The following is a 26,041-nucleotide window of genomic DNA, read 5'->3' on the forward strand; positions in this document are numbered from 1 at the left end:
AAATTTCTATATTTTTGATTTTAAAAAAAGCAATCATCCAGGCAATCATTTATTACCAAGGTGTAATAACTGTGTCTTTTGCCTCCTAGTCCCCAAAAGCTAGCAGCTTTAGAGTTAAGTTGATAGATTTTCTGTTTATCCCTGGAATTTTTTTAAGGAGACTTGACTTACTGTCTGATAAACAAGAACAAACTGTCACAAAAAAATATTGTTTTCTTGACAAATTCATCATATGAAGAAGCTGAAATCAGTCTTGTACAACGAGTTCTTTTGTAGGCAGAACCACTCTTATTTGCAAGATCTTTGACTATGTGTTTTATGCTTATACCAGCTGAAGACAGATTTAGGATTCCTCTCCCTAGGATTTGCAGTTGAGTTTAATGAAACTGTGAGAGGTTTTCCAACTTCTGGATAATTTCCAAATTGCTGTGGTCAAAATTAAGAACTGGATTCCACATTATCCCAAATTTGTCGGTATACACTTGAGAAGTTGATTCAGTTCTTCTTTCATTTTTGTAATGACTTAGGGTTTGTGCCACAAGTAAGCAGAAATCCCAATTGCAATGGAAGGGAAGTGAATTCATTAGTTTCCTGTTGTGTTTATCATATGCATTGTGCAAGTAAAAAAAATATCAACTTTCTCCGCTGATATCCTGGAATGGCTATGATAGTTTTTAAAAATGTTTTCATATACTTGCATCTTTCTAAGATTGGGAAGACTTTTTGTCCTCAGGGATGTAGATGCAGTTAAAATGAATTCCCATACATTTTTACACATTCAGTGTGCTGCTGTAAATCATGCAATATAGAAGCAATAGTAAAAACTGCAAATAGTGCAAAAGCTCTGAATGCCACAGAAGCAGTAAAACTGTGAATTGAGAGTGTCCCAAACTAATGTACTTGGTAGATAATATAATTTTATGGTCAGTTTTGTGAACCAGAAATTCTTTCCTTCTTGTGTTTGCTAGCCTGTAAATCTGCATTCTTCTTGTCTAGACTTTGCCCAAAGTCCTAACAGCCTCTTTGAAGTTGCTTAATACAAATAAATAGAAGTGAAATTTAATAAATATTTTTTTCTATAACAGAAATGAAATTGGTCATTCATGTGCCAAATTAGTCATATAAAGTGATGGAGTTCCATAAATATTTTATCTCCTGCATCAGCCTGGGAAAGTAGACTAGGATGAAGTTATCATAGGCTAGACTTTCATGGTTTTAATTATAAAACATACCAATGTTATGCAAAGCATCCATGAAAATTCTGTAGCACAAAGGAAATGATGGGAGCTAGCAATGTAATAAATGGACTCAGTGAAATATAGCGTTGTTGTTTTTTTTCCAAGAGACCATCAATAAGGATTTTTTCCCTTTACATTTATAACTCTTTTTTTTCCAGGTTTCACTCATTTTTATTATTTATGGGCCATCCTCCCTATGCAATACGTGAAGTCAACATCAATAAGTTCTGCAAGATTATCAGTGAGTTTGCTCTGGAGTACCGCACCACCAGGGAACGAGTCCTGCAGCAAAAACAGAAACGGGCTAACCACAGGGAAAGAAACAAGACCAGAGGGAAAATGATTACAGATGTAAGTGGCAAATGGTATCTCCCATAGCATGGATTTTTAAAACTTTCTTTCACTGCATGTGGTATATGAAGTATTGTTATTCCATTTTTTAATTTTAGGGGTCCTTGTGCTGTAAGTAATGAATTCTCCTCTATTAGAAGACAAAACTTGCAAGTCCTTGATTGTGTATAATTTCTACTTCATAAAAATGTATAGGACAAGAACGAACTGAAATTAATTATCCAAAAAGAGCTTCTCTGTGTGCTGCACAGACAGTGTCCAGAATATCTAGAAGACATCAGCAGCCGTGTGTATCTGACCAGCCAAGAATACGAAAAAGAAAAAAACCTAGAAATTATAGTCCTAATAGAGAGCATAATTTAGATGATGAATCATTGTAGCTATTTAAGTGATTGCAACCAAATTTTAATGGATTTTTTTCTCCATCTTACAATATTCTAGTAGTCTTGAGTCTTGACATTTTATTTTTTTATGTCTGTGTGTATATATATATGGACATACACATGTATTTCATATGCATTTTTTTCTTAACTTTAAGCACAGACCAGCTAATTTTATGGTAATAGACTGCTTTGAGATTCTGAAAGGATGGACAAATTTATGTCCACAGTAGATGTTACTCTGTAAATTTTTTGACTGTAAGATTGAATACTCACAGAATAAATTAAAATAAGATTAGTTTTCTCAGTATAATAGGTTTCAAAATCCTCTTTTTATATTTTTTCTATATTTTTTTAAGTTGATGTAGTTTGACTCAATCCAAATAGAGTTTTAAGAAGTGCCAGTACTTAATAAAAGTTTCCAGCTGTCTCAAAATCAGATCTGGAGTCTCGATTAAATGCAAGTGTTTCATTGCATATGAAGCTACCCCTGCCTTTGGCATGAAAAGCTCAAAGCTGATTACAGTTTTATGACTCAGGCAACATGGTTCAATATAAATACATATATATGTATTGGGACTGACATCAGTTGAGATTGTATTTAAGTCATTGACTCAAAATCATTTGTAGATCTTTCCTGGCAATATCCTCTTTACATTTGGAAATCTGCCCATCTCAAGAAAATGTTAAACCTGCATTATTATCAAAGGATTTATTTTCTGTTGGTGTAGTCTCAGGTTTAGGCAGAGGTTCTGATTTTATACAAAGGGTGTAATATAGTCATACAAATTTACAAAAGTACCACTAGAGAAGTGAAATCACTTTCTGCAATTGCTTCTTGGTTTTCCTGATGTGTTTTAAAGGAGACAAAAGACAGCTTTAACCGAAGCGTTTTATAAATTAAAATTTTCATTCCCTCACATAGCCTTGACACTTTTTATTAGTTTAAGCAAGACAGAGATGTAAAGGAATTACTGTTTTCCTACTGTGTTCCTACCATATAATGTAGTGTTTATGTATTATCTGTCCAGAATAACTGTTGTGGCAGGAAAAAAAGCTGCAGAAAATGCAAGAGGGAAAGGAGTTCTGATCACTGGGTTCAGGAAGCAGAGAAATGGGACCCTTTCAAACCACAAAAAGTCTCAGGCTTGACAGTGAGTCAGCAAGGGGCAGAACCAGGGGCAAAGGCCTGAAAATGGAGGGAAGGAGGCATCAAGGCCTTTCCCAGAACAAAAGTAGTATTGGAGGAAGATCTCTTGTTAAGCTCAAGATTCTGTTGAGATTTGGCAAGAATTAAATGCCATCTGACAGTTAATGTTAGGCCAATAAATATCTTACAGATCTTAAAAAAGGGAGTATATTTTGCCTATCACTAATTTATAATTATAGAACAGTTCTATTAGCTTGAAACCAAAAAGCCTGCATGAGTAAAAACCAACAGTCTTTAAAACTGCCCTTACAGGAATATTCTTTAAGGGTGTTATTAATGTAGCCACATGGTTATTTCAGAACTTAGCTAAATCTCTTTGAGCATAGCCCTGTAATATGGCCTCATTTACCTTTTATTTGAACTGCACTATATGGTAAAACTGAATTGAAGTTGCATCAGACTATTTGTCACATCTTCCTCTGACAACTTCAAAGTTATATCTACCTCAGAACAAGTTTCCAAGTCAGCAGGATGGAAGATATTTATGTGTGAAGAATTATGAAAATGTGGAATTTTATTGTAGTTTTGTTTTGGCTGTGGTTTGTATCTGGTCTTGATTTTCTTAGTGTTTTATATTGGAAGGCTTGGAAAGGGGAGATGGATCAGTAATGCAATGACAATGATTCACTAGTTACAAAATACTGATAGAAGAAAGTTGAGATCTTGACATTGGCAAGAAATTCTTTGTAGAAAGTGATTATAATATGCAGTAGTCATATGGAGTTTTACTTTCTGCTTTTGATGACCTAAAAGTATTGTACAGTTATTTGAAATTTACCTCCCTGTCCTTTTGAAAGTTTCCTCAGGGTCTCATTTTTATCACCTCACAGTACACTCCTTTTAGGCAGATGAGGAGGGATTCTAACAGAAGCAGGAAAGGAATAAGCCAGAACCAGCCCAGTTCTTAAGGAGAAGGGCTGTTATCTCTCAAACCTTGTCCCCCCTGCAGACTTGGAAGGCAGAGGGTGCTGGCTTGTTGCTGGAGAGTCTGCTGGCTCTTGACATGGAGAACTTGCATCAGCTTCAACAACTGCTCACATGGAGAAGGGCTCAGGAGCACAATGGGGAACATTTCCAGTCTTTGTTTCAGCCTTTTACCACAGATATCTTTGTGTTTAGATGTTCTTTAATAGCTGAAGTTGACTGGGCACTGTCAGAGTAAATCTTGGTGAATGTTGTCTGGAGGAGATGGGTCAGGAAAAAAATAAGTTTTTTGCCACAGTTTCACAGGGAAAATTGCCTAGTCTCTGTAACCATATATCTGGCTTTAGCCAATGATGGCACTCATTTCAGGCACTCTAAAAATAACAAGCAAGCAAAATTGGGAAGAAATGCAATTATAGATACAAGTCTCGGCTTTTAAATGATTATTAATAATAGTAGGTAATATAAGCATCTGTCTCCCAGATTTATGAAGCTCTGCTTTTCATGATACTTAAGAGTTTCAATTCCAAAATTGCTATGTAATAGACATAATATTTTATGTCTATTACAGCAAATCCACTGCACAGAAATGCTAGCCTAAAAGAAAAATGTGAGGGCAGGAGGAAGAGAAGGAGAGAAATCTCAAACTGTCCTGCAGCATACAATATTGAATGACAGAAGAATCAAATGGCCTTTTTTCCTTCACATTAACATCTTGTGTCTGCAAGTGGTATTCAGTATACCAATATTCTTTCACTGCTTTTTGGTAATATTACATGTTAAGAAATTCCTAATATATTTCCATTTCTCAATGGTTTTTATAATGATGAAATAAAGATGTAAATACAAGACAGAATGTACACACCAGGGTGAGGGACAGATTCCTTTGTGAAACATGAGGTTGATTTATTTATTTTGCTGATTTTACTACTGTTGTCAGTATTTGCTAGAGGCAAATGCCTTTTCAGACATGGGAATATGAAGGGAATGGTGAACTATTCCTCCTGTGCACTGGAGTAGCTTTGGGTGTAGGACAGTAGTTCCAGGAGTGAGTGCTCTCTATGTAGAGCAGGAGGGAGAGAAATGGTAATGCCCATGTCTGGAGATGAGCAAAATCAAGCAAAGAAGTGCCCTTAGAGTGAGTCCACAGCAAATCACTCCTAGCTAGATTAAATGGGCTGGAAGGCCAGCAGTTGGGCCTTTACTCTGTAAAAAGCTAGCTTGATACAAAGTAATGCTATAAATACACTTTTGTTTGGAGCACAGTCTTTGTAATGTGTGTTCTCTAGTATTTTACCTTGCCCTGACTGCCTTTTTGTATTGTTTAGGTTAATTTACTCTTCTGATGCCCTTTACTTATTGGCTGAATGTACAGAATGATGCATTAGATCAGATAGATAGATAGTTAGATAGACAGACAGACAGAATTAGAATACAAGACTGTTTGTATTGCTTATTCTTCTTTCTGTTTCTTACTCATGACAAAAATGAACAGTGATCCTCTTCAGAAGAATTGTTTTTTATAGAGTGACTCCCTGCCCCCCAGGGAACAGAAGAAAGACAAACAGACAATTTTAATGCAAAGAGAACATACCTGCTATGGTCCCTCTGCAAAACACACTGCCTGTGTTTCTGTCAGTACCACTGTGTCCAAATTAGAATAAGCATCTCACTCTTTGCATAAAACATACCCTTAAAAAGTAATGTTAATGTGCTGCTCAGCAGTCACAGCTAATCTTCTTATGGAGATTGTGCTGAAACTAAACTGAGGGCCAAAGTAAATCAGGCTTTCATATTTAATGATGAATGTTTCTGGAACAGAATGTATCAATCCCAGACAGAAATCAGAGCTGAGATGGAGATAAGGTCAAAAATGTGTATTAGTAACACAAGGGAGAGGAATACTATTGCTGGAATGCTTCTTCAAAAAAAAAAACAAACCCCACAAATTAAAAAAGTGCATAAAATTTCTGGACTATGTTTGTATTTTATAAACAATCAAACTGAAAATTAGGGAAACAGAGAGCCCAGATACTTGAGAAGCCATGTTTTACTTTGGAAAACTTTCATGTGGGGTATCTTCTAGCCCAGTGAAGAATTCCCAAGGCATTTGGAAATACAGATCTAAATAGTTTGCTAATTCCCTGTAAATCCCCAAATTTAAGAGTACTCCATACCCCACAATATTTTTGTATGTCTCTTGCATTTAATGTAGTGCAACCATCAAGATAGTTTTAGATGCCTGCTGTCACAGAGGGTGAAGGCCCTGAATAACAATGGATAATTGCATCTCTGATTTCCAGGATCTGGTATCAGGCAGCTACTGGAGAACTTTAAGCATTTATTGAAAGACTACACAGCATTTGATTTGAGTGCTCTGTTGAATTGGAAGTTGAAAAAACCCAGCTTAAAAAAGGAATTAAAACAAACACTTAAGTGTAGAGAAAAGGAATTGCTAAGTTGACCTCTGCACTGAGAGGAACAGCAGCCAGGACCTCCCTGTGCTGCACAGAGCTGGAAGAAGGAGAAGGAGCCCTACCTAGTGTTGTCAGCTTCCATGGGGCAAACAACCTCATGACTCAAGGGAGAGAAATGAGATGGGTTAGGGGTAGTTTCAGTTCACCATTTCTATAAGGAAAATCAGGAAATTTCTACATACAGTACTGGCAGGGACAGAAAAAAAAGAAAAAGAAAAGCAAGCTGATTGTCTAAGGCATGAAAATGAGCTCCTTATATGTCTTCTATTTTTATGTCCTCTTATTGCATAAACAGTACCATGGTTACCTCTTACTCTGTCATGGCTTGACAGTGCTGTCTTTCCTAAATCTTGCTGTTTGTCCTTCTCCACCTTGTCCTTTGTTTCCAGTGGCAGACCGATGAAGAAGAGGATGTTGAGGTATGGTTCTCTGAAAAAGCATGTCATCTCATGTCTCCTGTGTGCTGTGACATCTAATTCCTAACTCAGTAGTATGGACTGCTCAACTCCATCTGCTCAACTGGAACTATGAACCATGACATACTTCTCATACCTTTTTGTCTCAATCATAAGAATAAATTTTTACAGTCAGCTTTAACCATATGCATTCCTGTCCTCTTGAATAAGGAAATCCTTATCTGAGGCCTTAATAATTTTAAGTTTCCTCATTTCTTTTCCTTACTGTCTGTAATGTACTGCAAATTCTCCCCATTATCCAAAACATCAGTGATCTAAATGTTATGGATATCATAAGTTACCTTGGGCTATGGATTACCAGGATAACTTCATACTCCTTAAGCTGTGTAACCCCATATGGTATTCTTTTATAAAGTTTTCAAAAGCATCAGGATATGGGGATGTTAAGCAAATCCTAACTGTTTGCCTTGTTGTGTAAATAGAGAATGAGACATTACATTCATCATAGAGGTGAGCCATGGAGTATTTCATGTATCTATCATAAAGTGCTCCTGAAGGGGATGTTGTAGCTATATTCATAATAAAAGTTTATTGATTTGAGGAGCATCTTTTTTGTAATGCATTTTTTGTTCAGCATTAGAGGTTTCTTCAATTTGCTGAACATAAACAATGTGTCTTAATGCTGTTTCCTAGTGGTGGTCATTTTCCCACCAGGCTGGGGTTTGAGCAGCAATTTATGGCAACATCGGAAATTAAGGAAATTAAATAAAACTTTTGGCTCTAGAGCTTTGCCCCCCAGTCATGGTTTGTTCTGTATAGCTTAGGGCATGGAAAGAAAATTACATTAATTTGCCTGTTTATGCCAACATGTAACTAATCTGTGTGAACAGGAGCTATCAGTTATGTGGAGGCTTTATCCTTTGGAATTTTTTGGAAATTGTATTGATTACTGAACTACACACTTTGTAAAAGAGAGTAGTCTTAATGTGAAAACGGCATGTCCTTTCATAGGAGTTTTTCTCTAATATTTTTCTGTCTCTTAATTTCACATGTGAAACTCTAGCACTTGCATACTTTTCACCCAAAATGTTTCAAGCTAATCTTTTAACAAGAAAACAAACTTCTAGCTATCAAAATAGGTCTTTTACTGATATATTTAGCTCAGTGCCTTGTACGGATTATTGTTTTGCTACTCAGTTAACTTGCTATCTTACCCCAAAAAGTCACTATGTTAAAATAGAATCATTTTATCATTGGTGTCCAGATTAAATTTTTTCAATTTGCAGTCTTGAGATGGCGACTTGATCAAAGCTCTGAAAGTAGGGCTCAGTCTTTTCTTTCAATTTACCACTCTCTGACAAAGAGCTTTGCAGGTTTGCATCCCTTTAACTAACTGGCCTGATATCATCAAGTGAATAATTAATGTTGTTTATTATGCAAAGGAAGAAGAGAATGCAGCACTTGTCCTTTCATCTGTGCTGAATTAGAGTAAGAAAGATTAAAAGGAATAACAAAACATACTTCTGTGTCTGATGCTGGGCTGATATGAGTGAGAGTACTGAGGTTTATTATTATCTGTTGATGCCTGTTTGCTGTCAACAGGGTCGGTATTTCCTGCAGTCAGGGCTGTATTTCCAGTGTGCTTTGACCTTTCTGTAGATAAGAGCACAGTGGTGAATACCAGCATCCAAGCCCTTTGGAGGCAGAGTCTGGGAAGAAAGAGCAGCCCAGCAATGCAAGTGCTTCTACTTAGGAAGTGCCCACTCCTGCTGCTCCCACCCATTCCCAGGTGTTTGTTTTGGTCACTGGTGGGGATGCTGCATACCCACACTGTGCGTGCCCAGCTAGTGTAGCTGCTGTTGTTCACATAGTCGTGGTGACAGGGAAGCAGAGGGCAGACTCCTCAATCTCTTGTAAGGTTTTATTTGTTCTTCTGAATCTGACTGCAATTTTTGTGTTTCAGCCATAAATAATTTGTCTGGGTGTTTTGGAACCAGGGATTTTTTAATTGTTAATGATAATGTGTATTAAAGTTACCTGTAGATAATCGGATTTTAGAGCAGACTGAGAGTTGTCTGAGCAGCAAGGCAGAAAGGCAGGAGGGAAAGGTATCTTTTCCTAGACCACTGTCACCATTTTGCCTTTCTAGTGAAAGTTGATTGTACAGAAAAAAAAGCAATTTCTTTTTTCTGTTGGGTCTCATGCTGTTCCTCTCAGCATTATGCCTGACCCCAGATCAAGCCCAGTCTGGATCGAAGGTTTCAAAGCAAGTCCTTGCTTTGTACCTTTTACTCTCAGACATAAGGTCAAAATTACAAAGCTCGAGCTAATGCATCTGTTCTTTCTCTGACTGTGTCTGCTCCCTGCTGTCACCCTGTTTCAGGTTTATTTCTGGTCAGAGTGAATGCTCTGGGAGAGGAGCAACTGTTGCTGGGCTCTTTGGGGAATAGCCCTACTCCAAACCAAGCCTGGGAGGACACTTCTTTCCTTGGAATTCGCAGTTGAGTCCCTGGTCCATGCTGTTCAGTTGACATGACAATTCCTTTTCCTCCCGCAGTCTGGCAAGTTCTCCAGCAGCTCCCCGCCCTGCCAGAGCCAGCCCCAGGGCCTGCAGTACGCCGAGGATGCTGCTGAGCACGAGAACATGAAGGCCGTGCTGAAGACCTGCTCCCCGGGGGGGGACAGCACCATGGCCCTGGGCGTGCGCACTCGGAGCCGCGCCAGCCGAGGTGAGCGCCACTTTTCCTCTTGGGCACCTCTCCTGGGCTGTGGGAGCTGCACCGTGGCCCAGACGTGGGTCATGTGTTCCTTGGGTAGCACTCACGGCTGAAAAGGTGGAAGGGGAAGGAGAACATCCCAGTGGTGTTTTCATGATAGAAGTGATTTGAGGCAAGGGGATGAAGAAGAATTTTCCTGACATTTCAAAACAATTTTCCTGATGTTTCACAGCCAGAGTAGGGGTATCAGGAGTCCAAGTCTGCAGAAATTTTCACTTCTCCCTGCATGATGATGGTGACTGTCCACTAACACACCAATTCTCATTCTCATCATGAAAGCAAAATGGGCCATCTGGAGGATCCAGGATGCAGTTTTCTCTTTGTTTTCAATAGAAGCAAGTAGAAAGCAGCAATTCAAATTCAAGTGAAAAGACCTTGCAGCATTTTATGAATGACTGGGGAGAAAATGGGTAGAAAAAGATGATGTGTCTTTAAACCACCTCCCTGCTAAACTGCAAAGGTAATGGATACTTGCATTTGTGTTTCCCTCATCACTCCCATAGTTGCAATACATGGAAGATGGTTTTAGAGTAAAGATGATGCACCAAAATTCACGTCTTCATTTTCTTACATGGTATTTCTTCTCCTTCATATCTGGATATCTTACACTTTCTTGATACCTTTTTTTTGATACAACTGATAGCACATCCACAGCATCCAACTCTTAAGTCTGTGTATGTGTAGCTTATTAAGGCTTAAAACCATGGTCCTGGCTAATTCAGAAGTTTCACAGCCCCAGTGTCAGGAGCCAGTCAGCTAAGTATGAAGATTAAATAATTCAAGCTGCACTGCAACAAGCTGAACAGCTGAAGTAATCCACTGAATGCTGATGAGGGGAGTATCCTGACTGTGAGAGTCAGCTTGTGTTCCCCAGAAAAACAGCAGAGGCAGAAGATGGATGAGCCAGACAAGAGCTTCTCAGAAGTATTGTTATAGTAGAACTGCTCCTGTAAAAGCAAGGAGATGAAACAGCTGAGTAAAGGCTTAATCAAAGCTGTTCATGGACTTCAGAGATGTGGTATAAAATGGCCTTGTTGGTGATTTCTTAGCTGCTCGCAATTGTACCACATCCACTCCTGCAAAGCTCACTGTCAATATTCACACTGCACACTAGCCTTCAAGTAATTTAAAAATAAAATGCACACAGAACAGTAGCCAGTAGTGAAGGAACTCAAAGATGTGTTACACAATGGTCTGTGGGGTGAGGAGTGCCAGAGCCCTGGATTTGGAAATATGGCTCACTTTTTTGTTTGTGGTTTTAACCAAAACTGCTTTCAGCTTTTCATCTTGCCAACAACTCTTCTACTCACAGCAGAGCATACACAGTTACACCAGGACACGTGCAGCTCTGTGATAAGAAGGTGAATTCTTCATTGTGAGGGGAACAATACATGTCAAACCACACTTTATGCCCTTTTCTTGTCTCCTTTGCACTAGGTTGTGATACAGATGCTCAGAAATTGTCTTTCTTTCAGTACCAAAGGACCTGTGTTTCTGATTTGCATCAATCTCTAAGATGTGCCATGTCTTCTGCTGTCTTTGTAATAGGAGCAGAGAGAAACATGGTCACATTACACTATCCATCCTTGGCTTATAGGCAGCCTCTAGCAGGCATTTGCCAGTTGTGTGCTCAACAGCAAGACACCACGGCTTAAAGGAATAGAAAGTGTGTATATTAATATGCATAATAATTGTGTTCGAGCTCTTGGCTCTCTCCTGGTGCAGCAGAGAGTCTAGGCTATTATTTAGAAATATTCTCCATTAGGCAGATTCTTCTTTTTTGGTCGAGTTGAAGTCGGGATGACTGAGCTGCCTGCTGTAATTTCCCAAAAAAACCAACTGCAAAACCAAAGTGATGCAAGAGACTTCCTCTCTTCCCTGAATCACCTGCTGGACTTTTCCAGGCCGTATCGGTTCGTGGAACGCTGGCAACGACGACTCGCCGAACGCGACGGATGACGCCGCGGATGAGATCATGGATCGCATCGTCAAGTCCGCCACCCAAGTGCCAAGCCAGCGAGCGGTGCCTAGAGAGAGGAAGCGGTCACGAGCAAATAGGAAGTCATGTGAGTATAAGGTTATTGAATTGCTCAAAGCAAGGGAATGTGCAAATATTTATGTATATCGGTGTAGGAACCAGGCCTTGGGTAGGCAGACATGCATTGGGAGTGGCTTGAGTGTGTGCTGATGATTGGCTTATGTTCCTCTTACTATTGTTTAATCAGTGTTGTATGCAGTGGGTGACTCTGTCTTCTACAGAACTTGAAATGTCCTTAGCAGAGTAAGAAAAATGGTTTATGGTGATTTATGACAGGGCTTATGCATAACTAGAGAGTTCAGATCAGGACCTCAGATGGAGACTTCTTAAAATGCTGTAACCTACTGTGAACTGGCATAAAGATTAATAGTTGTTTCTGTAGCTGAACTTATTCATAAAGCAAAAAATAGTCTGAGATATTTCGCCTTTTAAAATCTTTCTCTCTCGTGCTGTATGCTATCTTTCCGCAGCCCTGAAAACAAAATGTCTACTGCTGCTTGGCTGCAAAGTGGTTATAGAGGAGTTTAACTTCCACTGGGAAGAAAAGGTAGCACATTTATAAGGTGGTCTTTCAATGGTGTAGTGTGACCTTGGGAATGAGCTGCGACACCCAAGTTTGAGGAGTTTGGTTTCATGGTTTAGTAAATCCAGTGTTTAAGAGGTGATGAAACTTTCTGGGTTTGTTTTTTTTTCCTAATGTGCAGAAACTAGTGCAAATACTATGAGAAGGATAACTACCCAAAGAACATAAGATTTTAGTGTTTTAAGTCATTAACCATATGTGGCTTTTTGACTACCTTTCCATCCATTTTTTTAGCATTTCTGGGAAGTTAGGACAAAGAGGAGACAACAACAGTGAGTGAAAAATTACACAGATTTTCTTTCTTGTGGAGTTGTTCTAACATAATGGGTGATCAAAAACATTTGGTATTTGCTATAAATTAGCATGTGCTGAAAGCATATTCACTTTCCCCAACATGCTAAAAAAGGAACTTATGCATGTGGCAATAGCAGAGGCAAAGTGGACACTCTGGTTAGATAAGCCAGTCTCTAAACAAAGAAAATGAGCTGACACTGGATTGTCTGTCTTACCTTCTGTCATACACCGTGCCTTACCTCTTTCTGGCATCACGTGCTGCTACCCACTTCCCCACTGAGTTCTGGCATTCTGCACGTGCTGACTGCTGCAGTTGGCTTGTGCAAATCAAATAAATCTCATGTATGTTTGCCTATTTCCATGCTTTATCCCTATTTCTGTGGTTTATCCCATATTAAAGTATCTCCTCTGTTGGCAACACTGTCTTCATACACACATATACCAAAACTTCTTATTCCTAATTTTTGCTAGATACCTTTTTTCCCTAGGAAGCACTTGCTGCAGAAACAACAAAACAGGATAATGATAATAAAAATACTATATTATTTTCCAATTGAACTGTCTTTTATACTCAGTAAAAGCATTAAAGTATTAAAAAAGGATTAAACATTCAGTAAATGTTTAGGCTGGGACTGATTTCCATTGTAATTAATCATGATAGAATCCAGTTCTTGTGCTTGTTTTTTCTTCAAGATCTGGATGAGACTCTTAAGTGGATTAAAAGACAGTTTCAAAACAAACATAAAGTTCAGTAGTTTAATGTCCCTTTTAGCTGACATGTGCAGAAGCGTGGAAGAAGAATATCCTAACTGAACTGTTTCACTCTGAGAGATAGTCAATATACTTGGATGATGAATTAATTAAGTAGTTTAAAATGCACTCAGCTGGAGTGATAATATGACATCTCCAGGAAATGAAGAGATATCAACCCTTGCTAATGCATGATGTGAGTTAAATGAGCAGAAGATAGTCCAGTTAGAAACACATAAACATGTAAGAAAGTAGATTTTTACGCATATCTCAATGATTTAGATTAGCAGACACTATGATATTTATTACCTGTAGAGCAAAGAGACCCTATTATCTGATAGGTTTGATTCATCACCTTCAATCTTCAGACATCTTTTGGCTTTTGCCATGAGCTTGGTATTCAGTCTTTTCAGGAACATCAAAGAGAAACTCACTTGAAAGGAATTATTTTCCCTGTGCATCATGTTGCATATGTCTCATTGCCTTCAGTGCACAACTGGAAAACTTGTCAGGCTTACTTAGCATTCAGCAAAGATTTTATGAGACACATGGTTTTTAACAAAATCAGAAACCCAAAATATTTATATGCAGTTGCACTATAAAAGTTTGCTGTGGTTCTAGCAGAAGGTTCTCATGGGCAAGGGATTTTTTCCCATAAAAAAGACAGTGAAATGTGAAGTAAAAAGAAGAAAAAAAAAACCTCATACTAATTAATCAAGTCCTTTATAGCTAGGGGAAAGCGGAAATAGGTTTATGGAAAATGGTATGTTAAATTAATATTAAATTGTTGCAATGGGAAAATGAGACATCTTGATATGTTCATTTGAAGCATTTTACATTTTGTGTTTGTTGACCAGTGTGACTGGTATGGAGAGAGCTTGGTTAGGGCATAATGATCTAGAAGAGTTTGAAAGCTCAGGGTAATCATAAGAATTATTAAATTGGAGAAGGAATAAGGCAGGGAGTCACCCAACAAAAGACAGATGAAAATGTCTGTATGTGTTGGTTGAAGACAGAAAGGTCACTGATAAATCAAGATATGACTAGTAGGAAGGAATTTGTTCAGTGGGAGCTGAAGTGAATTACAGAAATCTAAGGTACATGATAAGCGGATAACAACTGAGTTCCTGTGATGATCTGGAGAGATTCTGTGCTAGACCTTTACACAGTGGAAGATTTTCAGGATAAAATTTGTCATTTAGAAGTGCAGTAATCAACTGGAAGTCGCTGCCTTATGACAGGTGTTTAGTGACCTGCCTACCAGATACACTAGAGTGGCATTATATCTGAGAAAATAACATTGCAGTTGTATTTGTTCATCAGAAAGGCACAGGATTGAATGAGCCACAGGAACTGAAATGCTCTGTCACCCCCTCAAGGTAATTGTTAAAAGACAGCTTCAAAGGAATTTGCCATGGGAAGATTCTGCTGTGGGGTTTTTTTTTCCTCTTATATTTATATTCTGTGTGTAAAAAAATAGGCTCCAGCCACCAGAGATGTCAGTTCAGCATGTTTTAAAAGCATAAAAATTAAGTTGAAAATATATTGTTTCTGTTCTTGCAGTCTGAGGGCAGCTTCCTGTGAGAAGGTTTTCTATAACATTATAGGGACATGTTCAACTTAGTAATGAAATAAAGATAATATAATTAGGATTGTCTGGTTCTCTGGTGAGTTTAGAAAAGCCTTCACAAATGATGCCATAACAAACAATGAGTGCAAGGGAAAGTTGGGATAAGAAAGTTTTAGGAATCACTCTACTTGATATTCCAAACTTCATAAAGACTAGCAGTATCATCCATAGGATACAATGTTTTACTTACATATATTTTATTAAAGAGCCTCCCGAAAGCTCCATAATAGCAAATAGGAAGATACTACTGTTTTCTTACTTGTCCATCTATTTAAATATAGCTCCCTTAAAGGAAAATCAGTCTCCTCAGGATTAGGCCCTTGCTGTGGTGCCATCTCTGTGTTGGTCTCACTGAACTGGATGAATCTGTCTCAGGAGAATGATACAATTCCTATGAGTCAGCATCAGGAAAAATCACTCCAGTTTATTAGACATGAATAAGCATATGGAAGATATTTGCACTAATTCTAGTCTATGCTGGGCAACACTTAGAAATGGGCAATGCTTAGAAATTGTGAGCAACATTTGTGAATTCCTTAGAAATCAATAGCCAAACGGGACTATTTATTTCAAAGGAAATAGCTCTGTAAAGATGGCTTGACTGTGCAGCACTGTTTGGATCCAGATCTCCATCTGACCCTAGATGATGAACTATAGTGTAGGGCCTGGGTGTGATTGGTATTTGATGATGAGGAGCACACTGATGGCTTTATCAGATGCTGCTGGAGACACCGCATGGGGATGGCACAGAGTGAGAGGCTTGTTTCCCCTCACATTATTATAACTCAGAGTGTCTCTGTCTGTGTGCACATACTTCTATTACTCTTAGATTTCATTCAAATCTAAAATCTGCTTTAGATTTGAGTTAGAAAAGAGGGTTTGGAATGCATAATAATTGAATCACAATGTAATTTAATATTTATGTGAGATAACATGATCAAACTGATTTGTGATGTTTAAAAAAAAGAGAGACATGATAATGCCTTGTTCTTTTAACAGGCTTTGAAATCATGTGCCAGCCTAATAATGACAGACCTTTGAGGTATGGAAACATCTCATAAGGATTTATTATTTATTTGTGTAATGGCTTGCAGGGAGTAGCAAATACTTACAAATCATGATGCAGAAATGGGTCTGAGACGCCACTCGAGTAGGTGGACATAGGAATTGTGTCAAGTTTACATGAATCCTGGACAAGTAAACTCAGGCTGGTGGATTCCAAATCTCCAGAGAGATTTGGAAAGGTTAGACGCATGGGCAGAATCAAACGGGATGAACTTCAATAAGTCCAAGTGCCGAGTATTGCACTTCGGCCACAATAACCCCCTGTACTGATATAAGCTGGGTACGGAATGGCTGGATAGTGCTCAGGTGGAAAGGGACCTGGGGGTGCTGGTTGACAGTCGATTAAATATGAGCCAGGAGTGTGCCCAGGTAGCCAAGAGGGCCAATGCCATCCTGGCCAGTATCAGAAATGGTATGGCCAGCAGGAACAGAGAGGTCATTCTTCCCCTGTACTTGGCACTGGTGAGGCCTCACTTGGAGTACTGTATCCAGTTCTGGGCCCCTCACTTTAGGAGGGACATCGAGTTACTTGAGCGTGTCCAGAGGAGGGCAACGAAACTAATAAGGGGCTTGGAACACAAGCCAAACGAAGAGCGACTGAGGGAGCTGGGGTTGTTCAGCCTGGAGAAAAGGAGACTCAGGGGCGACCTCATCGCTCTCTACAACTTCCTGAAGGGTGGCTGTGGTGAGCTGGGGGTCGGCCTCTTTCTCCGGGCGACAACAGATAGAACAAGAGGACACAGTCTCAAGCTGCGTCAAGCGAGATGTAAGTTAGAATTAAGAAGGAAATATTTCACAGAAAGAGTGGTCAGATACTGGAATCATTTACCCAGTGAGGTGGTGGAGTCATCATCCCTTGAAGAATTCAACAGAAGACTGGATGTGGCACTTGCTGCCATGATCTAGTTGAACAGTTAGAACATCGACTGGACTTGATGATCTTATAGGTCTCTTCCAGTCTTGAACTTCTGTGATTCTGTGATTCTGTGATTAAATTTAACTACAGAACATCCTAGGTCAGGTTATTCATACTGTAAAAGTGAAATAGGAATCAGCCTGGTGCCATCAGGTGCTGAAATGTGGGAAAGAGCTGTGCCAAAGGGCCAGGCATGGAGGCCAGCTTTAGACAAGTTTTAGTACCACATGCAGTGCTGCTTTGGAATAAACATGTTGTAAGCAAACAAAGTACTACATGGGACACTATTTGAATCCAAAGGTGCATATTTTTTGTTGAGCATTCATAGGGTGCATTATTTAACTTTTTCTTCATATTTTCTTTGTAATTTTCATTATTTTTCAGTTTCATGTCTCTTCACTTACTTTTTCTTTGAAAATGTACAGAAGTGCCAAAATACCAGGAGGGAGACTGTTCTTCTGGTATTTATAGCCTGACTAAAAGCAGGAGTTAATGGAAATTATACTTTTTAAAAAATGAAAACCTTGCAAAAAGAAAGACTGTATAAAATGCTTTAAAGGCAAACAACATCACTTTGAATTTGCAATTAATTATTTAGGATTTGAGTAGCTGGATCCTATCAGGAGTTAGAGTATGGGGCAGAGTAATCTAGTTAGTGATGCATATTTAGGAACCATTCTTTGCATTTAGAAAAAGTAAATGTATGACTGATGGTATTCAGTATCAAAGTCTGTTTGTTCCTACAGAAAGTACTGAGCCTTCAAAAGCCTGTACATGGTTTAAAAAAATGTAATTATTGAATAAAAATAGAATGTGAGATAAAGCACTTAGAGCTCTGGCAGCTGGAAGGTTATCTCCATTAGATGCCAAGATAGCTTGAGTCTTGGATGCCTTTTAAGTAATACATTCTTCCATCCTTAAGATGGAAAGATCTTTGCAAAAGTAGGAGAATAGAATTCCATTATCTAAAATAAATAAAAACAAACCCAATGAATTTAAATTATTAATAGCACTTCATGGACTAATAATAAATGCAGTTGAGCACAGTAAGCTCTAGAAATTGATGTATCTAATTAGAGTGAGGCCTCTGTAGTCCCCTAGCTCATCTATGCCAGAGGTCAACATCAACAGCTGTAGGAGAACAAACAGGAGAGGCAGAATCATGGAAGCACAGAATCACTCAGGTTGGAAGAGTCCTCCAAGTTCATCAAGTCCAACCTTTCCTTAAGTACCACCATATCTGCAGTTCAGCTGCATAACCATTAGCCATTAGTTGTGTGACCCATAGGACTTGCCATGAGTTTTGATAACTATAAATTTATTTAACTCTTGAGGCTGAATAGCTGGTTCCATGTTCTCAGTTTTGTCCCTTGTAATTGATGTCAATACCATTTCTAAGTTGGCACACATTTATTTGTAAAGTGTTCAGTTTCTGCTTTACAATGTGTATTGTGGGGTTTTTCAATAGCTTTTTTTTAAGATACCTGATTTTGACAGATAGGGGTAGACATTCTACTTTTTGCATGTTCAGATATATAGTACCTACATATTTTGTTGGCAGTCTCCATGAGTTTCAGACCATTTCTCTCATACCTCAGGGTTTGCTCAAGAGTGTTCGCCTGATCCTAGCAATGTAGAGGGAAGTTGCAATCATCCTGTACAATTCTACATCATGTAGCCTTCAAAACAAAAGGGTTTTTGAAAGGCTGGTTTAAAAAAATGGATTGTGAAAGAGGCTTAAATTCATTTTCCACTCACTATTTTAGAGGAATCTGTGAGTCATTTCTAAAATGAGTATTATTCTGATAGAAATTTTTTCTTTTGGTGCTCCTAGGCTCAAACTTTCTGATTAAAATAGCTTTTTCTTTTTTTTTTTTGTTAATAGAGGGCACATAACAAATTATCCTAGCTGCACCAATATGTCCATTCCTTAACTTTATGTTGGATTCCTGTACCACTATTAGAGATTTTGTGGACTGTAGTATTTGCTTAAAACTGGGCAGTATTATTGTAATACATCACCTGAAAAAGGGGCAAGAAGTCATTGCATTGATGTGGTAAGTAAGAATTAAATATGCAATGTTTACAAAAGCTACATGTCTTTTATCCCTATTTATTTCACTTCACAGGGAGAAGAGAGATAGGAACACTACACATTCCCATGTACATGTACATTACAACCCAAGCACAGGGGTTGTGGTGCAGGAACAAGGAGAAAACTGCTGCTAAGATGGGTGGTCCCAGGTGGTTGTAGAGTAGCTGTCACCTCATGGGACAAGTGTCTGTCCAGGGGAAGCCAGTGTCCCCCCAGGATCTGACAGCATAGGCAGGCCATCCTTGTGCTGTGTCTCCAACACTGGGAGAACCAAATGCAACTTCCCATGGGCTTCTAGACAAGGACTTAGAAGTGCTGGAATCTCTCTGGCCAACTCTTCTTAGCCAAGTGGCACTTCCTTAATTTCAGGAGAGAACAAGCTGAAGGTAATGCAGGGGAACCTGCAGGAGATGAGCAGCTGATAAAGAGAAAGTGCTATCAGTATTATATGTCGGAAAAAAGCTGTTCCTGTTCCCTGATCACAGCATATTGGTATTGACATTTTCTACATAAATACCATTATGCTACACAGTTTTGCTACTTTTTCAACTGTAGTTCTGTAGGAAGGAATACTTACTCCATTTGTTTGCATCTTATAGGACATACAAATTGTTTTCACTTTTGCCAGTTTGCCATTCACTGCATCAGTCAATTCATCTATATTGTCCTCTGATTTCATTTTAATTGATATCTTTAACAGGAAAGGCTTTTGAATTCTTGTCACAGGATTCATTCCCAAAAGTAAGATACCTAAGTTTTAAGTGTCTAAAAAAATGGGGATAGCTGATTTGCACACCATTAATCCAAAGTTGATAGGATATGTATTTTGCTTGCTTTCTCTCAGTATTAAAGTAAGTTGCAAATGTTTCTCCAGTCAGTAATTTATTCCTTATTTTTGTCATCCTTCCTTCCTGAAAGATCATGTCTTTCTAGTAAAACATCAATCCTAGTAAGAACTCAGCGGCAGTGAGTTGCTGGCTGGAAAAATCACTGAGTTCTTCTGGAAAGCACCTCATCTGAGAAGGAGAGAAGGCAGAGAGGTGCAGGGCAGCTTTCAGGCTGCCTTTCTGAAGGAGTGCAGCAAACAAACAGCATCCCCCGTGTGGCTTTCCGGAGCAGGGCGCTGCCACAGCTGCCAAAGGGAGCCCTCTGCTGCCACCAAGGAGATTAGCAGGAGGAGCTGGGAAGGCAGGGATTTGCTTGGACACTAGTGTCAGTGTTTGGAGGGAAGTCTCTCCTAGAAGAAGAAGAAACACGTTTCACAAAAAGCTATTTTGCATTTATCTTGTCCCAGCACTGTGGCCAAGAAACAAAAAATTAAGAAAATATATATATGTATATGTGGCTTTCTCTAGGCAGAATAACACCATCTGATCAGTGAATTTACAAGATTGTTTTGATCACAGTTATTTTCCATCTGATGGGCTCACAGAGAGGATGCCATTTACTGTTTGGATTTGATGCCATTTACAGCGTGGATTCCTAATGGGAATAATTAATTTGCATTCCGCAGAGTCCAGGTGCTCAAGCTTGGTCACACTCCTCTGCCAAGTCACTCTCCAAGAGACATCTCAGTGTTCAGAGCTTGATAAATACCTTTAGTGGGTAATTTTAAAATTCCAAATAAAAGGTAAAGGCTGCAGGCCTTAAGCATTTACAATAGATTATTTACTTTTTGTATCCCATCTCCTGTCTTTTTCCAACCTGTACATATTTAATGTACAATCTGGTCTTGAAAACAGTGTGTAGTGACTCAGTCATGACTCACTGTATACTCAGTCATGCAGCCTTGGTTGCTGGTGAGCTTTATACTCTTGATGCTTTACCTGTTATTAGTGGAATCACTTCTGACTGGTGGAGTTAAGTGGAGAAATTATGAAAGAGGTGGCAGCAAGATTGCTTTTAGTAGTAACTCTTCATAGTGGAATTCGTGTAAATTAAGGGGATTTTGTCACAGAGGTCTTTCAAGGAATGAGTTAAATCTTTTATGCCCTACTGTTGGGACTGTGTAAATGATGATCTGTGAAATACATAAAGTTGGAAACTTTAACAGTTTCAACTACATGTTAAATATTACTTTGAAAACACATATGCTCTTCATATGCAGCCCAGGTTCTCTAAAGCAATGTTACTTTTTGTTCCCTATAATATAAGCCACCTGGAGATGAAAAAAGCAAATTTAGCTTTCCTTATAAAGTGCCAGTTTGTCCTTTCCCACTGCTAGACTCCTCTTTATCTCACAGCCACCATAAGTAACACCCAAAGGTGGTTGTTACCTACTAGATTTCTTGTTAGGAAAGACTTGTGCCCTCTATGAAGTGCTGACAGGACTTAAAGCAAAACTACAGAATAATAATGCATAACAGTGTGTTGGTTCTGAGAGCTTTCTATGTGGCTGACCCAGACAAAGACCACATTTCAGTTGTCTGTACTTCATCAGAGAAGTGTGTGATATACTCCAAAAATTCACCTACAAATCTCTGTAAGAAAATCACTACACAAAATGTTACAGCATTTCTATGAAGCATTTAGGCTTACTCATATTAAGCAATGATATATGCATAATTAAACATAACTTATACAGACTGCAGCATAAAAATATGGCAAGGATTAAAATAAGAAAATAGGAGCAAGACTGTATGGATTGAACTTTTGAGTTGGAAATTGCCATTGCTGGACTCACTGTAATAAAGTCCAAAACAATATGCTAAATGTAAATATATGAAAACATAGACTTAAGAGTGCAAGCTGTATGTGCATAGGTAACAGAAAAAATAACCTAAAATACATTAAATGAAATGAGATTATGGAGCTGGCCTGTATTGTCTCTTATAATCTGCCTTTTTTGCTGTCCTCACTGTGTAATTTACACCATGTGGAATTTTCTTCATTCCAAATCAGCAACTTGCTGCTTTACCTTTGCAGCTGGGACCAAGGCAAAGTTCTGTGGCTGCCATATCTTTGTAGCAGGAATGGCGCTCATTCTGTGACTGCCTGAGCAGGAGAATGGTCACATCTGCCTTACAAGTGACTCACACAAATGTAGACACACATGCCAAAAGCCATTGCAAATGCAAGAACAAATGGTGCCAGCCAGACTGATCTCTACTCTTTGTTGAATCTTAAAAAAAAAAAAAATAAAAAGGAAAAGTATGGAGAGAGGATTTTGAAGTGCTCTTTGCTCTTAAAAGAAACAACCAAACACTAGGTAATTATGTTCTCTGACCAAGAGAAAAGTTTTTCTTCAGGAATTACTCTTTTTAAAAACTTTTCCAGCATAAAGAAAGGGCTGTATGTCTCTGTAGATTTTGACCCAACAGTGAAAGTCATTGAGTTCATCCTAAGCACACTGCATTGTGCCAGAATATCAAATAGAATTCTAGATTTCAGTATTAATAATACACTCTAACCCCAGAAAAACAACATTTAGTTTCTTGGTTATGGGATCTGAGCAGGCTTTGCTTGTGACAAGAGTAAAAGTTATTTTCTCTCTGTGTTATGTTTCTTTAGCAAATGTTTTAAAAATTGCTCAAAGAACATAAAAGGTCATTTGAAAATCTTATTTTTATTGTCACTGCCTCCACAATGCATTCCATAACTCAGTTTAATGTGATCTGCAGCAGGCCAAGAGTTTTACAAGCCAAGATATTATGTCTAGTCCAGTTAGAAACATGACAAAGTTCAGTGAAGCAGGGAGAGTGAAGACCTAGGTTGAGAAATGTAATTTTGCATTGTCTATAAAACATGGAAGGAAAATATCTCCCTGCATTCAGTTTTGATGACAGAACATGTTCATGACCTAAGGTAGAGGAACCCTACCAAGCTTTATGAGGAAATAGACAAATGACTGAGGACATCTGTATAACAGAATGTCAAGACAAGGTTCACCCATCTCCCACAGCAGTTTTTGCTCCTGTAGATAACTCAGCCTTCTCTTGGTTTCATCACCCACAAGCCTTTATATTCAACAAATGAGTGCAGAGAATAGTGGGGCTGGAACTTGTATTACTATGTATGCTGCACCCATCCACCGTATCTTCAAATGAGGAAATATATTGTAATCTCTGCATAGTAGGTACAATTTTTATACAAAGAGACCTTTTATTAAACTACTTTCATCTCCCTAAGTACATAATACTTCAAACACTCAGTGGCTTCATTTGTGTCATACTGGCCTGTTACATTATAGGGTTAAGAATTCCCTCATTTGAGTCTGGACCATGGTTCTGTCAGCTGTTATCCTTCCAGTTGCCTATTGATGGTGGACAGCTTTAATCTTGCCAGTAGCCACAGTATATTGCAGTATTTGGCCCCACATGCTTAGTTTTATACAAGTCAGTAGCCATCAGTTTTTATGGGAATCATTCTGTCACTGAAAATATTCTTCACATCTTTGCTTTTTATTATGTTCTTGACAATCTCATTATGACCACAAAATTCTGCATTGTTTGAAGCTCTCTTTCTTTTTTTCCTCTTTATATTTCTTTTTTCCTGCTGGAAATTTCCTGCTTAAGTCCCTGTAATATTTTAAACCCAAGTTATCATTCTCTGTATTAAAGGAGAGCCAAGTTAGAACCTGGGATTGTTTTGTTTAATTACGGCTGCATATGTCCCAGCAATTCATTGAATATTGCCATTCCTACTTGTTTTGCAGTGGCACAAAAAATACAAGTGTGAGATTGGTCTTCAGACTTCTTGTGTGAATCATACAGCCAACCCAGAAAAGGGCACTCATCTTTACCACCTGCTACATACAGGATTTCTCTCCTTCAGTTATTAAAGGGTTGATACAAAAAGACATCAGTCTAGTACTTTAGTATGTTTGGAAGGTAGGCGTCTGGAGATTCAGAGACTTATCTTGTTTAACATAAAGAAGACTACTTGCTTTTCTATGAAGATGGTTTCTACCATGGTATTTTAACTCTTAATTATGGTTTCTGAATATAAACTCCTGTAGTTTGCCTCAAAGAAACCTATATATTATTGTAGATCCATTTGGCTTTTCCTAGTAAACTAGTAATTCTCTCGCTCAGGCTGATGGAGGAATTTAGCAACTGTGTCCTGCTTGGTAGAATTTACAGAGGCTCTCATTTTCCTTTCAGTTGTTACACAGACTCTCAGCTCAATTATTTGTGCAGTAGCAATTGTACTGACCTAACAAAGGTTGTTCCAGATTTATCTTATCATTAATAAGAGCAGAAATTAAATTAGTCTGATACCTAACCAGTGTTACCAGAGTACATCATTTCCTGTGAAATGTTTACAAACAGGAATAACAATTTGTTCTCTTCCTGTCTGACAAGAAAAAAATAGCTTTTTTACCATAGTTACTGTGCTTAGCTTGAAAATGTGAGTGAGTGAGTGAGTGAGTGACTGACTGACTGACTGACTGTGGTCTGAGAGAGCTGGGGATATGTGTGGGAGCAGTCCTGAATGCATTTGGTTTGACACTTCCACAGAAGTGTCTAAAACATGGAAATTCATTCCACATTTGGTTTTCCAGTTCATTTTTGCATCAGTGGGAAGATAAAATTTCATCTAGATAGCCACCCTGGGAAAGTTTGGTCCCCTGTGTTTTTTAGCACGACACTGTTGTCTGGTGGCCAAACAAGCTACGGTCCATGTTTGGCTGTTGATGTTACAGAGGGTAAAGAAAAAAGCATTCAGGGGAGAGGCAGAGTAGGTAGATAAGCAGGTGAAATACACAGGGAAATCTTTGAGTTTAATATGAAAGAAATGTTTCTACTGCAGCTTTCTTGGATTTTTTCCTCCACTTCTGATACCAGTTCATTTTGATATAGAAATGAGCATTGGGTGATTCACTGAGACATTAAGATCCTAAGGTTTTCCACAGCCTATGTCTAGAAATTACCACTTATCACCATGGACATTTTGCATATCAAATCTGAGAAGCCAGAAAGAGTGACAGTGATAAAAACTGACTCAAAAGTCCTGTTGGCTATTGTTTACCAAGGCAAGGAGACCAGAACATTTTCTGAAGTTTATTTCTCTCCTGGTAGTACTTTTTTGGTCTTTCTTAAACTTAGTTTTGGCAGTTTCATTTGACTTTGCTTTAAGTGCTTTAAGCTTAGTGTTGGTCAACTTGGGAGATGTTGCTGATTGGTACTGTAGGAAAAACTGGGTATCCTAAATGGCTGTCATGCAGACCCCTGGTGGTGTTTAATAATACAAATAATCTAGGAGAAAGGAGTGAGCTTTGGAAAAATGTTTACAAGTAAGGATTTGATAATGGAGGAACTAGAAATGTGGCATTCCCAGCTCATTTGATTAACCTCAGTATCTGATGAAAGTGGTTTGATAATCAGAAATAAACCCCGTTCATTCAACCTGCATGGTATCAAATGTTCAGATATGCCATATTCTTCCTTTATGTTATCCCCTTGTTTTCTATGCCAATCCATTCCCTTCTCTCTCTCCTGTTCAACCCTTGAGTGTGACCACCCAGTTTCAGTTACATGGACTGAATATCTCATTAAATGAGAGATCTTAATTGTGCTAAATGATGCGAGACCTCCTTGACCGCTCTTTGCAATTGGTTTCTCTAAGATTAATTTCCCCTATAGTTCACTGTTTCTAGGCTCTAAATGTATTCTGTTCAGTGTTAAGTCACTGTTTATGCTTTGCATGAAGCTTGAACTTCTCAATGTGCATTTTGCACTTGAGGAACAATAAAGTATGAACACCCCACTTGTGTCTTGAATTAAAGCCCATCCACCTGAAAATCAAAGCACAAGTGAAACTAGGAGGACACTGATGCTCAATGTGTGCAGTCACAGTCACTTGTTTCTCAATAAAAAAGGCAATCACAAATTTTAAAACTCTTGTCAGGGCTAGTGTTCAGAACACTCTATGGAAAATTAAGAAACAAGATTTTGG

At 38.5% G+C, this 26,041-nt stretch overlaps 1 protein-coding gene across 4 annotated transcripts in view; it reads left to right on the plus strand.

Annotated features, from left to right (window-relative positions):
• The window catches only part of FHOD3 (formin homology 2 domain containing 3), a 376,449-nt gene that overhangs the window by 343,892 nt on the left and 6,516 nt on the right, over nt 1-26,041 (plus strand). The window contains exons 25-30 of one of the 4 annotated variants that reach the window (XM_059470757.1): nt 1,397-1,589; nt 6,970-6,999; nt 9,554-9,725; nt 11,678-11,839; nt 12,282-12,358; nt 12,629-12,666. In XM_059470757.1, the coding sequence (XP_059326740.1) occupies nt 1,397-1,589; nt 6,970-6,999; nt 9,554-9,725; nt 11,678-11,839; nt 12,282-12,358; nt 12,629-12,666 (672 nt within the window). The remainder of the gene's footprint in view (nt 1-1,396; nt 1,590-6,969; nt 7,000-9,553; nt 9,726-11,677; nt 11,840-12,281; nt 12,359-12,628; nt 12,667-26,041) is intronic. The other 3 variants (XM_059470747.1, XM_059470732.1, XM_059470740.1) reach the window with 3 other exon arrangements.

Source organism: Ammospiza nelsoni, chromosome 1, assembly GCF_027579445.1.
Source record: "Ammospiza nelsoni isolate bAmmNel1 chromosome 1, bAmmNel1.pri, whole genome shotgun sequence".
Taxonomy (NCBI): Eukaryota; Metazoa; Chordata; class Aves; order Passeriformes; family Passerellidae; genus Ammospiza; species Ammospiza nelsoni.